This window comes from Canis lupus, chromosome 12 (genome assembly GCF_003254725.2).
Source record: "Canis lupus dingo isolate Sandy chromosome 12, ASM325472v2, whole genome shotgun sequence".
NCBI lineage: Eukaryota > Metazoa > Chordata > Mammalia > Carnivora > Canidae > Canis > Canis lupus.
The window spans coordinates 44,072,620-44,090,400 of NC_064254.1; the positions used below are offsets into that span (position 1 = coordinate 44,072,620).

At 40.8% G+C, this 17,781-nt stretch overlaps 1 protein-coding gene and 1 long non-coding RNA gene across 5 annotated transcripts in view; both read left to right on the forward strand.

Annotated features, from left to right (window-relative positions):
- Positions 1-673: 673 nt before the first annotated feature.
- Positions 674-17,781, forward strand: part of LOC112658663 (uncharacterized) — a 28,008-nt gene continuing 10,900 nt past the window's right edge. The window contains exon 1 of the long non-coding RNA XR_003135873.3: positions 674-829. This is a non-coding gene — a long non-coding RNA (uncharacterized LOC112658663). The remainder of the gene's footprint in view (positions 830-17,781) is intronic.
- Positions 1,503-16,045, forward strand: PRSS35 (serine protease 35). Of its 4 annotated transcripts, none has more exons than XM_049092322.1 (3): positions 5,873-6,139; positions 6,349-6,774; positions 13,182-16,045. In XM_049092322.1, the coding sequence occupies exons 2-3, from the start codon at positions 6,695-6,697 to the stop codon at positions 14,443-14,445; spliced, it is 1,344 nt and encodes a 447-aa protein (XP_048948279.1). In that variant the 5' UTR covers positions 5,873-6,139; positions 6,349-6,694; the 3' UTR covers positions 14,446-16,045. The 4 variants fall into 4 exon arrangements, with proteins under 4 accessions (XP_025300497.3, XP_048948279.1, XP_048948278.1 ...); XM_049092321.1 differs by lacking the exon at positions 5,873-6,139 and having other exon boundaries at positions 6,330-6,463; positions 6,674-6,774; XM_025444712.3 differs by lacking the exons at positions 5,873-6,139; positions 6,349-6,774 and adding an exon at positions 1,503-1,638.

Consider the following 17,781-nt stretch of genomic DNA (forward strand, 5'->3'; position numbering starts at 1 on the left):
CATATGTCAATTGTATCTCAGTACCCTGGGGGGGGGGGGGGCGTGTGTGGAAAAGAGGACTTTTGGAGAGCACTTGGAGTCAGTTTTACCTGGGATGATGACTGAATTCAAGGAATCAGACCTGGGCCTGCAGTCAATCCTCTTGGGTTTATGCAGTGTTGGAATCCCCTAATGAGAAGCGCAGACTGCAGACCTCAGGGACCCCCAGCTCAATCTTCTTGATGTATAGCTGAAGAAAATAAGGCCCAGCGCACAGATACTTAGTGTGAGAGAGGACTTTCCACTCTGAGTTCTAGGCTTTCTTTAGGGCTACACCACACTCCGTTTCACTGGCAAACTTGCTTAGTTGAATACATAATCAACACCTATCATATCCCAGGTTCTGTGGCAGAGGGCGGGGATTCAAAGATGCCTATGAAGGTTATGACCTAAACAGTGAGACAGAGAGCTTCAGAAAGAATTATTTTATACCAGATAAAAATTATTAATAGTTTCATTATATGCGTAAGTGCATATACAAAAATGGTAAGTGAAAAAAACCAGCAAACAAAATTATATGTATATTCTGTTCGCCTTTTGTTAAAAAAAAAACAAACATAGAAACTTGAGAAACGCATAATGAGCCATAATGAGCCAAGTGTTCTGGAATATGCGAAGACCTTGTGTTCTAAATACCCGTGCACTTCATTTGACCTCCCTTCTTTGAGGTCCAGGACCCAGTTTTTGTACTTGTTATGGGTGCATCTTGCCGCAGACCTGCCGCCCGGTAGCAGCTCAGGGGACGTTGCATCAGTGATCTGCACGTAGCGGCCACTCCGAAGGGGCGAGAGTGAGAAAGGACAAGGGAGGGTAGCGTGCTGGTGGGACAGAGCGGGGCGAGCATCAGGAACTCTTACAGAAAAGGCCAAGTAGCCCTGGGGCGGACGGAAAGCGACGCTCTCCCCCTGGCGGCGGCCCAGGATGCTGGGGGGACCCGTGGGCGCCCGCGGGGACTTGGGCCCAGAGGCAGCCCGCGCCCCGCGCGTGGGCTCTGGTCGGATGGGCCCGTGCGGGGGGGGCGGCCCTGGAAGCGAGATGCCCGACAGAGACAGCTTGGGATGGGGTTGGGGAAGCAGCCCTGGTTCTTCTAGACGGCTGGGGTCTAGACTGGGGGGTGGGGGGCACCCAGTGAACATCCCCACATGCTCCCGTCACCCCTCCTCCCCAACTCTCAAGCCCCCTCCTGAGGATGCACGCTGTCACGGGGACGCACATCTCTGGTGAATCGACTCGGGGACTTTTCCCAGTGCTTCGTTATTTCCCCCCTGGGGACGGAGATGCTGGGGCGTGAGGTCTGCTCCGCTCGTCCGAGGACCCCCCATCCCCCACGCCGCCCCTCCGCTCCGCGAGCCCCCTCCTTCCCTCCTTCGCCCCCCCGCCCCGCGTCCGCCCGGCGTCATCGCCCCCTTTCCCCTCCCATCTCCCCCGCGGCGCGCAGCTCGGCTCCGGCCTCCTCCGCAGTCTCCGCCACGAGCCGCCGGCGGTGCTGCGGGTCCGCGAGGCTCGTGGCTGCAGCCCGGCCGCCCCGCCCGCGCCGGCACCGCCCGGGGGCCTTGGATCCCAGCTGGGCAGCGCCCGAGCACCCAACAGGCTTCGCAGGTAAGGACGCAGCGCCCCCCCACCCCACCCCCCACCCCGGACAGGGCAAGACCCAAGAATCTGGAAGTTTCCCGAGAAAGGCAGACCCGCCCGAGTGGAGCTGCTCTGCAGGGCTCCGAAGTAGGGCTCCAACTTAGCACTTAGAGACCTCAAAGAAACCACCCTCCCAGTAGGCAAGTGTGTGTGCCCGCCTCGGCGCAGTTTAATGTGAACAGTAACGGTGTTTGCATTGGACTATAAATGGAATTCTTTCTACTTCAGCAGTACCAGAGGGGACCCTCTTGATTTTTATGATTATTAACAGATGCCATTTGAAAGAGGTGTTAAAAACGTTCTTGGAAAGTCTACTCCGGTGGAAAGCCTCGTTGGCAGGGTTACTATGAAAGCTAGGAACAATTGTCTGTCTCAGACTTTTTTGTCTGTCTGTCTTTCATCAACTTGGCTGCACAGGTCAGCAAAAGGAGCAGTGAAAAACATTTTTAAAATGAGAAGGTGACATGAAATGGAAAAGTCTTGTACTTGCTTTAAAAATCCCCCCCAAAAAAGGCAGGGGCGGGGGCGGGGTAGATAGACAAAGCAAGATTGGCCAAGTATTGGTCATTGTTGAAGCTGGGTGATGGGCACATGGGGTTGTATTATTTTCTCTACTTCTTTTTTCTTTTTAACTTTTCCCTCTCCTTTTGTGCAGTTGGGAAATTTTCCACAATAAAAAAGTTTTTTGAAAAGTTGTAGAAACACTCCCACCAGCTTCCTTTGACCTTTTTACACTGTCACTGATTTGAAAAGAAGCTGCTTGTCCTATCTAGGTATTTCCTCCCCTTTTATTAACACTGCTCACTTCTAAAATTAATTCTCATTTTATCCCCATACACTCCTCTCTACAGCGGATTATAAGAGTCCTATAATCCTGGAGAATTATGCTATGCTTAGAATCTGGTTTATAATTTAGAAGAGAGAATGTTCAAGTTCCAGCCAAATAAGACATCGAGGCTTGAAAGTAGTGGCCAAGTATATGGAATTTCATTTATATTAGGAAATATTAGAGGAACCCCTTTAGTGTGAGAGGAGGTTGAGCATGGATACTCGGCCCATATTTTCTTGCAGACAACTCAAACCTGTACATTCTTAAGAATCTTTTTCGTGTTTTTTTTTTAAGATTTTATTTATTTATTCATGAGAGACACACACAGAGAGAGGCAGAGACATAGGCAGAGGGAGAAGCAGGCTCCATGCATGGAGCCTGACGTGGGACTCGATCCTGGGACTCCAGGATCACGCCCTGAGCTAAAGGCAGACTGCTCAACCACTGAGCCACCCAGAGTTCCCTTTTTCATGTTTTTAAATGTGAGATTGTTTAGCTTAGTGCTTGGCACATAGGTTGTGCACATTATATGTTAAGATAAACAATTGCTAATGTGAGTTAATATACCCTATCAAGTAAATTATTTATCTTTCTCTGCCCAGCGCTCAAATATCCAAGGCCAGCATATTGCATTTTAACAATAGAATCAGACTTGGAATTCTGGAGGCTGAAGCCACCTCAGCTGGCGTTGAGTTAACTTTGCAGATGAGAAATCTGAGATGAGAGGTTGGGAAACAGCACAGTCAAATTAGTGGGAGAAAAGTTATAACTTCACTTAACCCCATTTTTTCCCCAAAAGCTTCAAATAAGTTAAACTGATACACAATTGGCCAACAACATTGTGATCCTCAGATGCTTTAAAGCCTGCAGAGTAGCCAGCCTAATACATTCATATATATTCTTGGCTCTGAAAGGCCAACTTGCAAGATATAAAATAAGTCAGGAGCCATATGCTGCGTGCTTCCTATCTCAGTGGATGAGAGAGTCAGTACAAGGTTCCCTTGGGGCTTTCACCCCAAAGTTGATTTACACACAGCATATCCATTGCATAAATTGAAATGTCCATGCCCTGGAAAAAGAGCTAAAAAACAAAGGGGGTTTTATTTTTTATTGTGATGAGAAACAGAAGTTGTGGGTTACTGTAAAATAATCAACTGTGTAACTTTACCATCTTCCTACCCTCAAGTACTGCCAAATTTTTAAAGCAGACATTACTTTGTCTCCATTCCTGAAACTAAACTTGAAAATAGTGCTATGGTATGGTATTTTGAAAAGAAATTGGCACATTGACAATGAACTTTCTTGCCGTTTCTTTTCAGCATTGAGTCAGTGGACAGCTTATCCTCTGGTAATGGATTATAAAGTATTTGATAAACATATGTGGAATATTTGGCAAGTTGAAGATTTTCCTTTGTGTTGAAAGGCCTTGCAGCACATTTCGGGGACTATTTAGCAGTGCTGTAGGTCAGAGTGGAAGTGTGTTGGCACTACAATGGTTTTTGGAAAACCCACCTGCCAGAAAATTGTCTGGCTGTAGACAGCATCATCAGCCTTCAGTTCATCAGGATAGGCTTTGTAGCCCGTAGATGGGCTTTCTAAATGTGATAAATTCCATATGTAACGACCATTTAGTATATTATTAGCCAGTGGGATGTATCCCCCTGTTGAATCTTACATGCTTTAAAAATAAATTCTGTATCATAGCTCAGGGAATGTAAACAATTTAAACGCGACTTCAGATTTGCTATCAGCAGGCCAGCCCTGCCATCTAGTGGTGGCAGTACAGACAGCAGGCAGGTTGCTCCAGCGATCAGTGCTTTTAAGCTTCTTGAGGATCACTGATGGGTAAGTTACTTGTGTTTTCTCATTTGTGGCTTAGTCTGAGACTTAAATTTTTTTTAAAGATTTTATTTATTTATTCCTGAGACACAGAGAGAGAAATAGAGGCAGAGACACAGGCAGAGGGAGAAGCAGGCTCCATGCAGGGAGCCCGATGTGGGACTCGATCCCAGGTCTCCAGGATCACACCCTGGGCTGAAGGCAGCACTAAACCACTGAGCCACTGGGGCTGCCCAGACTTAAAATTTTTTTTAAACATTGTATTTATTCATGAGAGACACACAGAGAGAGGCAGAGACATAGGTAGATGAAGAAGCCAGCTCCTTGCGGGGAGCCCAGTGCGGGACTCAATCCTAGGACCCTAGGATCATGCCCTGAGCCACTTGACCCCTGAGCCACCCAAGCATCCCTTAGTCTGAGACTTTAGAGCTGAGAGGTATGTTGGACGTGTTCCACTCCAGCTCCACAGGTTGGGAGGATTATCACAGAGGTTCTTTCTTAATTTAATTTATATTTTTAAAGATTTTATTTATTTATTTGAGGGAGAGAAAGTGAGAGGAAGAAAGAGGGGAGAGAGAGAGGGAGAGGGAGAGAACGAGCAGAGGGGAGAGGGGCAGAGGGAGAGGGAGAAGCAGACTCCCCGCAGAGCAGGGAGCTGGATTACAGGCTTGATTCCAGGATGGCGGGATCCTGACCTGAGCCAAAGGCAGATGCTTAACCGACTGAACCACCCAGACGCCCCTATCAGCAGAGGTTCTTAAGGAAAGAAACTCTGAAATGGTGCATAACATAGAACTCAGTATGTGTATGTTGAATAAACACATTTATCTACCCCGTTCTAGTTCTTGTCTCTGGCAATATTGCTCCACGCCACCAAAAGGTTTTAACTTGATCTTCTCTTTTTAGTTGGAAAACTGCATGACTGTTTAATTTTCCTTAAAATGAAAATCTTCCTTTATGTCAAAGTGTCTGAACCAAACTTTCTTTTCCACTTTATGTCACTCCCTACTGTTCTGCCTTTCTAAACATCCAGGGCAGACAGTTGTAAAAACTAGGCTCTTAATGTATCTGCTGCTGCTGCTGTAAAAATGATCAAAAGCATAGAGATTTAAAACAACATGTTATCTCACAGTTCTGGAATCCAGAAGTGTCAAGAGGGTCCACGGGATTGCATTCCTTCTGGGAATTTGAGGAGAGAATTTGTTTCCTTGCCCTCTGCAGGCTCTAGAGGCCGCCTACAATGACCCTCCTTCATATAAGGATACCAGTGATTGCATGGGCCTCACCTGGATAATCCCAGCTAATCTCCTCTTGTAAGAATTCACTAAAGCACACGTGCAGTCTCCCTTACCCTGGAAAGAACATATTCACAGGTGCCGGAGATTCAGATGGGGCTTTCTTCGGGAGCCATTATTGGGCTTGCCACAATGAGGTGCATGGCCGTTAGAGATGTTTGAGATCCCTTCTAAATATCTACCTATGTTTTGATTCCTTTTGTTTGATATTAATAATGATTGCTGTCATTTGTGGGTGCTTGCTGTGCCCTAAGATACAGCATATTCGTTTCTCTCAGAAATACTCTAAAATACTATTCGTGTTTAACCAGTGTTGGAAATCCTGCTGGGAGAGGTTAGTAACCCTCATGAGATCATATGCCCGCAAAGCCCGCTGCCTCCGTCATCACTGAAACGCCTTCTGTTATAATCACTGACACTGCTGCTTTCTCCTCACCATGCTTCCAGACACAGGGTAACCGAACCGCTGTCTCCAGGCAGCTCTCCAGTCAGTGACTGACATTAGGTGAGGGCCTCAAGGGGAATTAGACTTTGCAAAATACCCATTCTCCCCCACATCAGCGCCCCTTGTGTGAGGGTGACTATTAAAGCTCCTGCAAGTGACCTCTGCAACCGAATGCATGTGATGCCCATTGCACACCTGCTTACTCTCCCTGTTAATGCTCCTCCTCTCCCACTGTGGCTGTTTGCCTAAACCAGCACTCCTGCCTTCAGGATGGAGAGTATCTGGGCCAGGCCCTGGTGTCTACCTGTTGTGTGTCAATCTTTCGCGGGCGGGTGGAAGACGAAAGTGGAGCAGAAGTGAAGGCAGCTGTGCATATTTCTGCATGTATGTAGTGTGTGCATGTGGGAGTTGTCGGGAGGGGCAGATGGCTGGAAACATAAAAGGCTAAATAAAACACAGGTGTGTTATTAAAAGTGGCTATGCAACAGTTTCTGTGTCATAACATACACATTAGGTAGAAGTAGGTGTTGGCTCTCCAAGGTCATTGATGTGAGCAGTCCCTGACCCACACCACCCCTACAAAATCTTTGACAGGTTCATGTAAAATTATGTTCTATGGGAGCGCAGTATACACACGAATTTGGACAAGTACCTAATTATACAGAGCAAGGGACCAGATGCAGAGACAGGCCTGAGTAAGTACAAATCAATACCTGGTGAGGGAGAGCAACTCCTTCCCTGCAAATTCTTTTCTTTTTTTCTCTGGCTTTATTGAAGTATAATTGACAAAATAAACGATGCATATTTAAGGTGTACATCATGATATTTATGGTAAGTCAGCATTCTTATTTTCATATAAAGGAAAAATAATTCATTTGAAATATTTAGTATAGTGAACAATCATCTAATCTTTCATTAGTCCACCTGTCCTACTTAAGCTTAACTATACAGTTCTTGGGGTAAAAAAAAAACCCAAAACAGAAGGGGCATTGAGTCTTATAATTATGTTGTGCTATAGTAAAGTTCTACACACTCTAGAATAGACTCACTCGAAAATGTAGATTTTTATTTCACTGTAAACCACTCCCTTGAAATAATTATTTTGACATTGACTCTGTTTCTTTTTAGGCTGAAGGCCTGATGCAGTTCTAGAATTCCTAATGTAGATCCAGGCTATAAATAAGACACAGGAAATGCAATTCAAGTGTTCTGTGGCTGGGTAATGTTTAATCACACTTAAGTTTAAAAGCTCTGAGAAAAATATATTTCAAAGCCACAGATATTCACAGACGTGAGTAATTAGGAAAGCATTCATTGGGAAGTCTCTAAAATGTAGCTGTTCTTGAGCAAAAAAATCACAAAACAAAGAAAAGGGGAGTTTGCGAGTGTGTCTAAAACTATCCTGAAATAAAAATATTTGTTTAGTTTTAGAAAACTAAGTGCTATAGCTTTGGCTTAAGTAATAAACTATTTTAAAGTGATATTAATTCACCCATTAAAGTAGAATAATAATTATAAAAGGACCTATTATTGACTGCTTACTATGCTCTGGGCTCAGAGATAATTCTCTGGCTATATCATTTTACTTAATCCCCACGGTTTTGTTCTAGGGTAGAGATTACTATTTTCCCCACTTTGCAGACGAGGACGCTGAAACCAAACTTAATGAATTGTCCAAATTCATTCACCCAGTAAGTGGTAAAGAGGAGACTTAGTCCAAGTGTTCTTAACTCCTCGGTCAATACCCATAACCACAACACTGGTACAGATGGTCCAATATTCTAAATACTATCAGCAATCACACCTCTAAGAAAGCATGAACAAACAGAGGAATAGTAAGTTATCTCTTGTAGTTTTGTGTGGTTATTTCTATTAATATAGACCAAGTACAAATGTGGAGTAAGTCTGCTCCATTGGTAATTCGTAGATGAATTCTACAAATCCTGATTCTTGCTTCCTCCCTAATTTCTTTCTACTCCATTTGTCCTCATGATCCAACCTATAATCAACTGTGTGTACACTGACTCATGGCGGAGACCCATAACCTCACTTTTGTTAACCAAAATTGGAATTTGAAGCCCCAAATCCAAGGCATCTGGAAAGTGACAGTGAAGGTCACAATTATGACGGAAAACAGGAAAAAGGAGGATGAAGGAAGACACGGGACATTAAAGCTTTCAAAATATTATGGCTGCCCCGCCAATTGGGACTGTGTCTCTTTAGATCAATGAGTTGGTGCTTTTTGGATGATGGGCACATGTAGATGTGTCCACTGAACCATGGATTGCTCTATCGGTAAGAGCTATCATTTACCTTACACTGACATTTTACCACAAGGCAAACTTAGATTTTTCCAAAAGAAGTATCCTTAAACATTTGTCCAATTTTAAATTACAGGCCAAATTAGGCTAACTAAATTCATGTCCTCTTATTACTGTGATTCTGAAGTCATATTATAAGGCTCTGCCCTTCCCATGCCCAAGGATAGATGTGGGCATAGCTTTTTTTCCTGTGGTACACTGTAACAGAGCAACAGAGCTCCCTCAAAGGACTCCAGACAGGGCTGGCAACTCCATGCTCTTGCATAATTTGTAGCATCAGATGTTGGAAGCATTACATGCAAGCCTACTGAATTTTTTAAATTGAAGTATAGTTGACATGCGATGTTACATTAGTTCCAGGCATGTAACATAGTGATTTGACAATTCTGTAGGTTATATTGTCTGTGCTCACCATGCATGTCGCTACAGTGGGTCACCCTACAGCGCTATTATAATACCATTGACTGAATTCCCTCATCTGTCCCTTTTATTCCCATGACTTAACCATGACTGGAAGCCTATAGCTCCCACTCCGCCTCACCCATTTTGCTCATTCTTCCCCTTCCCCCCAGCCTACTGAATTTGAGTCTTTTCAGATGTGTTATTAACTTACTTATATAAAAGTATGTTTTTTCTTTATTAATAGCTGAACCATTTGATATTAGCAGTTGCTAACACAGTAAAAGAGCAAAGCTTAGAATAGATTTGTACCCAAAGATGAAGCAGAGGTCATTTGGAACTTGGTTAAGCAATTATCCCTGGATAAATTGCCTTCTGGGCTATGGCTCAAGATGCTGCCCCAGGGCCTTTACCTATGGCAGTGGTTCTCAAACTGTACTGAGTATCTGAATTACCTGGAGGGCTATAGTCAAAACACGGATAGCTGGGAATCCCACCACCCATCCCCTTCCCTGCCATTATGGAGAGTTTTGGGAAGTAGCTCTGGGTTGGGCCCTGAGAATTAGCATTTTAAACAAGATCCTGGGTGATGCTGACACTGCTGCCAGGTCTAGGACTGCAGTCCTGGCATCCTTAAATATGGTAGAGTTATTTTGCCATACAACTATGGACTTTTGTTAACTAATAACATTATTTTGAGTTGTTCCTATTTTGAGTCCAAAGGCAGGAAAATAAAAACCAATGTCCCAGCTCAAAGCAGGCAGGAGGACTTTCCTCTTCCTCACAGTAGGGTCAGCTTTTTCATTCTATGTAGGCCTTCCACTGATTAGATGAGGGTCACTCACGTTCAAGAGGGAAGCCGGCATTAGTCAATCTACCAATTCCAATGCTACTCTCTTCCAGAAACACCCTCATAGATGCACTCAGAATAATGTTTGGCCAAATATCTGGGTACTCTTTGGCCTAGTCAAGTTGACACATAAAATTCATCATTACACGGGGCTTTCTTAAAAGTCTGCCTAGAGAATTATGGCACAGAGTCCATGTATTATTGGTAAAGAGTAAGGGAATTTCTATATTTGAGATTCATGTTCAGTGATTTGTGTAGCAAAAGATCATTACCATATAATATTTGCATTCTGCCTTTCTAATCCCTAAATAGTCTTAGTTGTAAGGCTAAATTAAATAGTAGTGAGAAAAAAAAAAAAACCTAACTGGGGAAACGATATCACAGTACCATGATTTAGATATCCTCCGTTTTGCCTGGGAATGCCTTTCACACATTTACTACTCCACGGATCATTAGTATGACGTCTTAACATGTACGGTGTGATTTTTGTATTTCTCACCGTGGATATTTGGCTGACTTTCAGTCTTTGGTGTATATATTTTTTTAAGATTTACTTATTCATTTGAGAGAGAGAGCGTGTGTAAGAGTGGGGGCAGGGGCAAAGGGAGAGGGAGAAGGACAGAAGCAGACTCCCCACTGAGTGGTGAGCCCATTGCAGAACTCAATCCCAGGACCCTGAGATCACAACACAAGCCAAAATGAAAAGCCAGTCGCCCAACCGACTGAGCCACCCAGGCACCCCTCTTTGGTGTATTCTTCTTCTTCTTTATTTTATTTCTTTATTCTCAAATAAAGAAATTCTCTTTATTCTCAAATAAAGAAATAATTAGAAATAAAGAAATAAATTCTCTTTATTCTCAAATAAAGAAATAATTAGAAATAAAGAAATAAATTCTCTTTATTCTCAAATAAAGAAATAATTAGAAATAAAGAAATAAATTCTCTTTATTTGAGAATAAAGAATTCTCTTTTCTTTATTCTTATTGGTTAAGAGAGAAAGAGGGAGAGAGGGAGAGAGTGCAAGGGGGAAGGAGGAGAGGGAGAGGGAGAAGCAGACTCTCCATTGAGCAGGGAGCCCGAAGTAGGGCTTGATCCCAGGACCCTAAGATCATGGCCTCACCCAAAGGCAGATGCTTAGCTGATTAAGCCACCCAGGTGCCCTGTAGTGTATTCTTATATTAAGTTCACAATGGATAGCTGTTGTCATAAAGAACTAAATTAATAAAATTGATTTTTATAGATTTTGTTGCCTACACTAAAAGTTTTTCCTGATTGAAATTTTGCTAAGAATCAAGTAGATATATCAAATACACACACATTAAAAAAATAATCCATTTTGCTTTGTTGTTAGGCTAAGAGGCAGCAAATAACTATGATTTTAGCTTTATTTTAGGCAAAGACATAATTTTTCATCTTGAGAACTACCCACTTAAACATGATTTAAAGGCCTCAATAGTTAACTGAGTTTTTAGTCTTTTTCACTATAATTCAGTTAAATAAAACTGACAAAATAGTTCATTGTGAAAATTGCATAGGAGATGACAAAATACTAACTAGCTCAACAAAATCATTACCAATATAATTCTTGCTTTGTATAAAGTGACATTTGTCATGGTGATGATTAGAAAATATTGTGATATGAGTGTGGATTTTTTTCTGAATTAGGTTCTTTATTGATTTTTTGATGATATCCATCACTCTGTACAGAAGAGTGCCCTGTCTCCAAAATAAAATTACAAGCTATTTAGCAAATAAGACAGTCTAATATTAATCAGAATCACCATTGCTCCGCCTTCAAGTATGAGTAGATAAAAAAAAATGGAAATTGCAAAACTTCTATGTAATTTTGCTGATGCCAAATCATGGTAAAGATTATTCTAGGGCAGCCCAGATGGCTCAATGGTTTAGCACCGCCTTCAGCCCAGGGCCTGATCCTGGAGACCCAGGATCGAGTCCCACGTCGGGCTCCCTGCATGGAGCCTACTTCTCTCTCTGCCTTTGTCTCTGCCTCTCTCTCTCTGTATCTCTCATTAATAAATAAATAAAATCTAAAAAAAATTATTCTAAATTTGCTCAATATGTCCAAATATATGATGATACAAATTAATTATGTCATGTTTCAGTGAATACATCATGTTTAAACAGTAAAGTGGTTCATGTAGTATATGTTTTTGTTTTATCAAAAGAATGCTATCAGTGTGTTAACAAACTTCTCTACTTGTATATGGCCAGATGAACTCTCTTATGTCAAAAGATGCCCATATTCAACTCTGCCTCAGAGATAACTTTTGCTTTTCATGACAGTGCATAGGATCTTGCAGGTGTGCCATGGGTTGTGGGCCATTCCTAAGATTTCTCATTAGCTTTTTTTCCATGCCAAAACCCCCCCAAAAAATCCCCAAACAAAAAGCAACCTTATCAGAAAACATTAAGAGTAATGGTACTGTAGGAATAATCTGACCTTGAATTGTCCCAGCTTTCTATAAAATGAATAGCATATGATAAGCCTTGATATTTTAGCTATTGGTCAAAAATGACTTGGAGCATAGCTCACAAACAGTAGCGACCTGGAAGTTCAAAATTGCTGCTCTAAAGAATGTTACCACTGTCCCCTACCTACACAAAGCAAAAACTGATAAACATCGATTCTACGAAACAGATTTACATACTAGTGAGCCTAGAGAAGCAGGAAAAAAGGCAAGAAGATGTAAATAGAAGAGGTATTATATAATTTATTAAACATTGGCAACTTAAAAAATATTTAACAAAAGCACTGCTCTTAGATGATGAGACTAATATGAAAGGGGACTATATTTAATCATGATCATATTTCCCCAAGTGGCAAATTCAGAACCACGATCTTAAATTCTTACAGCTAATTTTAATACATGGTAAAGTTCTACTGTGAGGCATTTTTGTATGTTGCTTTGCTTAGGTGGTAGTTCCAGGCACAACTTGGTTTTAAGAAAAGTGCATGGTACATTGCACCATCGGTCAGCCAGGTCTGCAAACCATGGTTTAAGGAAATTCACTGTATTATAATGAACATTTTCTGAGCTCTGTACTAGGCATTTATATATACTCTAGGAATGAGGTATTTATGATCCCTGCTCTTAAAAAGCTAAGTGTAGGGGAAAGTACGGGACATCTGTGGCTTTTTTCTAAATCACCTGGAAATAAGGTTGTAGGAGACGTAGGAAGGAATCCTCAGGCAATAGAGAACCCCAGTTCTCCACTCCATCTTACCCTCCCATGTGTTGGGCTGTCTGGGGAAGTAGAGGCAGATATGGCAGGTGGGGGTGGGGGAAGGTGGGGTAGGGGTGGAAGGAAGGTTGGGTGAAATACAATTTACTAATTTTGGAAGTCTGTGAGCCTACTGAGCAAGGTGTTTTATCTAATCTCAGTAAAATCTAAGTACAGTGCAAATAAGGACTCCTATTTGTGGTGATGGTACATTTCTAAATGAAAGGGATAAGTAATATACTTAAAAGGGGAACATTATAAAGCCTCTCTTTGTTTTTATATTTTTAAGGACAAAGGAGAAAAAGGAGAACAAAATGGAAAATATGCTATTTTGTTGGATGTTTTTCACCCTCGGGTGGACCCTCATTGATGGATCTGAAATGGAACAGGATTTTATGTGGCACTTGAGAAAAATACCCAGGGTTGTCAGTGACAGGACTTTCCATCTCACCAGCCCCACCTTTGAGGCAGATGCTAAGATGGTGCTCAACAGAGTGTGTGGCATTGAATGCCAGAAAGAACTCCCAGCTCCCAGCCTTTCTGATCTGGAAGATTCTCTTTCCTATGAGACCGTCTTTGAGAATGGCACCCGAACCTTGACCAGAGTGAAAATTCAAGATGTGGTCCTTGAGCCAACTCAAAATATCAGCATGAAAGGAGTATCTGTTAGGAGAAAGAGACAGGTCTATGGCACAGACAGCAGGTTCAGCATCTTGGACAAAAAGTTCTTAACCAATTTCCCTTTCAATACAGCTGTGAAGCTGTCCACGGGCTGCAGTGGCATTCTCATTTCCCCCAGCCACGTTCTAACAGCTGCCCACTGTGTGCATGATGGAAAGGACTATATCAAAGGGAGTAAAAAGCTAAGGGTAGGGCTGTTGAAGATGAGAAATAAGGGTGGTGGCAAGAAACGTAGGGGTTCTAAGAGGAGCAGGAGAGAAGTGAATGGTGGTGACCAGCGAGAGGGTGCCAAAGACAATCTGGAGAGAGCCAAGGGTGGAAGAAGAAGAAAGGAATCTGGTCGGGGTCAGAGAGTCGCTGAGGGGAGGCCCTCCTTCCAGTGGACCCGGGTTAAGAATACCCACATCCCCAAAGGCTGGGCTAGAGGAGGGAAGGGGGATGCTGCCTTGGACTATGACTATGCTCTTCTGGAGTTGAAGCGCGCTCACAAAAAGAAATACATGGAACTAGGAATCAGTCCAACCATCAAGAAGCTGCCTGGGGGAATGATCCACTTCTCAGGATTTGATCATGATAGGGCTGACCAGTTAGTCTACCGGTTTTGTAGTGTGTCCGATGAATCCAGTGATCTGCTCTATCAATATTGTGATGCTGAATCGGGCTCCACTGGTTCTGGGGTCTATCTACGTCTGAAAGAGCCAGATAAAAAGAACTGGAAGCGCAAAATCATTGCAGTCTATTCAGGCCATCAATGGGTGGATGTCCACGGTGTTCAGAAGGACTACAATGTGGCTGTGCGCATCACTCCCCTCAAGTACGCCCAGATTTGCCTCTGGATTCATGGAGATAATGCCAACTGTACTTACGGCTAACAGAAATCTGTACAGAGTCCATGGATTTTCTAAATCGCAGAGCACACTAGTTACAATTATTGTAGCAAGATCACTTCATAGGCTATGCCTGGACTTGAACCCTATCAATAATAGCATTCAACATTTTTATAAATTTATCTTTTCAAAATTAGGAGCTTTTCATATGTTTAAAAAATCCTTAGGTACAAATGCTGAAACTAGATGGGCACCTCAATGTCAAGGATATATTCTTCTTTACATGGTGATAAGTATTTGTGGGAAGTCTTTTGTTTCTATCTGCCTTCTTCAAATTAGACACTTTAAAACTTGTTTAAAACTTGTTTAAAACTTCAAACTGGTACTATAATTATGTGATTTCTTAAAGGACTTATTCTCAGGGTCCTACTCTAAGAATCTAATAGGGTGCTGGTGCATATTAAATGTGAAACCACATATACAGATGTAGACAGTAACATGATTAGAGGAAGGATAGAGACAGTAATTTACAACAGTTTGTACCGCCTGGAGATGGACCCATTCGGCTCATGCCCTCTGTGTTTATATAGTATATTCTGTTGGGTCTGAGAAACTTTGGTTTAGTTTTTTTTTTTTTTTTAAGAATTATAAGGTACAGCAAGCTTTATAAACAAAACTATCAACTATTTTACTGCTTTAAAAAATATCGACTGAAGTGTGTATTATTTAAAAATGGGAGAAATACTTTGTTCTATGAAATGAATCTAGTTTAAAAGTAGGGAAGCTGAGGTATTTTAGGATCTCAAGTTATTATTTAACTGAAGTTCAAAACATGGATTTTTCATGAATGCAGAGGGAAGACAGTTCACAAGTTATAAATGATTTTGAAAGCCTCATCATTTAATACTAGTCTTCTGTGTGTGAGGTGTTAGAGTTTGAGGAGCAGGAATTTTAGTCTTTCTCAAGAAAGAGCCTTTCCCCTTGACAGATTTCAGCTTTCTTAATAGGGCCATACACATATTATTTGGGTGATTTCTCTGACTAGTGTTTTTAGATAAATCTCTAAAAATGAATATAATTGACACATATACATTTAAAAGAAGGGTCTGATTATTTTCATTATTATTATTTCAGACCAAGGCTGTGCTGTCGCGCTGGCCATCATGGCAGCCCCAGCGACAGAATCAGAATCCCGGGTCTGCTTTCAGGCAAAACACAGAGTAGTTACGTATTTCTTGAATGAACGAACAGGTATTTGCTGAATGGTTGTAAAAGGAGTTTCGCTCAGGCTATTATGTTTAAAGGGTTTTAGTGATTTACAAGTGAGAGCACCATAAAATTCAGGAATTGAGGCCTAATTTCTGGTCTCCTGTTTTTGGCAGTTCCTACAGCACACATTCTTTTCTCTTGTGATTCACCTGAGTCACTGATTCTGCCAGAGTTCAAATTTATTTTACATGTTATTTTTTTAAGAGAAAGGGGAGTATACCCTTGTTTAGTATGCAAAAGAATATTTGATAAGATTGTGATAAAAGGTGGTTTTATAAATCTTGTCCAAAATAGCTGGAATTCAATACAAGTATACATTCTTTACTGCAATTCTGTTTAAAAAACCATTCAATAAAAAATTAAAAATAAATCATAACTTTTACTGTATCTGTAAATATGTTTTATAATCAGGATCTTAGTGAATATTAAATTAACTGTGTCATTTACTAAAAAATGATTTTATTTAACTCCAAATGCATTTCACTAAGCAGTATTTTATCCTTGGTGCTAGTGGGATAGGGCTATTGACTCAAAAGATTTTGATCAAATCATTTTGGGGAACATCTCTATGATCATTCCAACAGAAAGAAACACAAATTTCAATGTGAATTTTGCACACTTATAAGCTTGGAAACACACAAAATCTTCATCTTAGATTCTTAGAAAATAATTCCTGGGATTTGTGTAAGTTCAGAATAACTTATGATATTCTTGGTGTTGATAGTTTGTAGCCTAAGCTTAAATTCTAAATCCATATGATTTCCTTAAAATCATTGTACTTTGAAAAATATAAAATTTAGCCTATTTTTTTTGCAAAGGTTTATTTTATTTTGCCATTCTCTTTTCCAAGTGAATCATGAACCATTTATAACTTAGGGCCACTAAAGTATACTTACATTATTCAGAAAGTTTTACTTCACATACTTTTCCTGTTATACTTACCAGATTTGAAATAGAAATTGACTTCACTTAGCTGAAGGAGATACACTCATGCACACACGATGTCTACTGTGTGCAAAGAACTATAGTGACTTTTTGTCTGAAGAAACTTAACAGTGATTTGAATTCAAGTAACTCCTTATAAATATTTACAAAACAGCTGAAATTTAGAATTATATGGTTTTTATTTTACCCAAATAATGTATTTCATCTTGTTTTTTTCTTGTTCAAATTGGTGTGTGGGCAGAAGAGACAACATTTTTTTGCTTTTTCGATGTGCTTATTTAAATCCCAAATGTTCTTAGCGCCTGCCTTTGGCCCAGGGCGCGATCCTGGAGACCCGGGATCGAATCCTACGTAAGGCTCCCGGTGCATGGAGCCTGCTTCTCCCTCTGCCTGTGTCTCTACCTCTCTCTCTCTCACTGTGTGCCTGTCATAAAAAACAAAACAAAACAAAAACCAAATATTCTTTTTGAAAAAATATTTAAATGCATATTTGACTAAGATCAGAGTTCCAGACAAATCATTGGCCTTTTTATTTGTAGATCAAAGAATTCTTCGAAATTCTTCTTTTCCTAGATAGAATCTCAGGATTAGAAGAGACCATAAAGATCATTTAGCTTACCTCCAAGATTTAGATTTTAATCTCCTCCATCACATTCCATTCAAGCAGTTGTCTAGTAATAAAAACTTCACTACTTAAATATTTGTTGGTTATTAAAATTAATTCAGGAATATAACTTAACTGTTTTAGTTTAAATTATTAGTTCAATTTGTTACATTCTGCAGAAATTATATGTTCATCTTGTATTTTATCCCAATCTCCACATTTCAATTACTCATACTTCTTTGGCCTTATGCTAGCAAATTGGATGTTTATTCTTATCAAAAATGAACTGTGATCCTTAATTAAGAATACTGGGGTAAGGCAATTGAATGAAGTACGGAGCATTACAAAAATGTGGATCTCTAGCTGCAAATAGCCTAGAAATAGCATCATTATTCTTTTACATGGTATCACTATAACAAATATATTTTCGCTACTGATTTTAAGATTACCTGCTAAGGCTTAAAAAATAGTTTTAATGCTTAGTAAACATCTCCAATTAATTAATGGAAAAATATTTTTAATAAATTGATTTTTTTCCGGCTAGAATTGTTTTTTCTTTAATG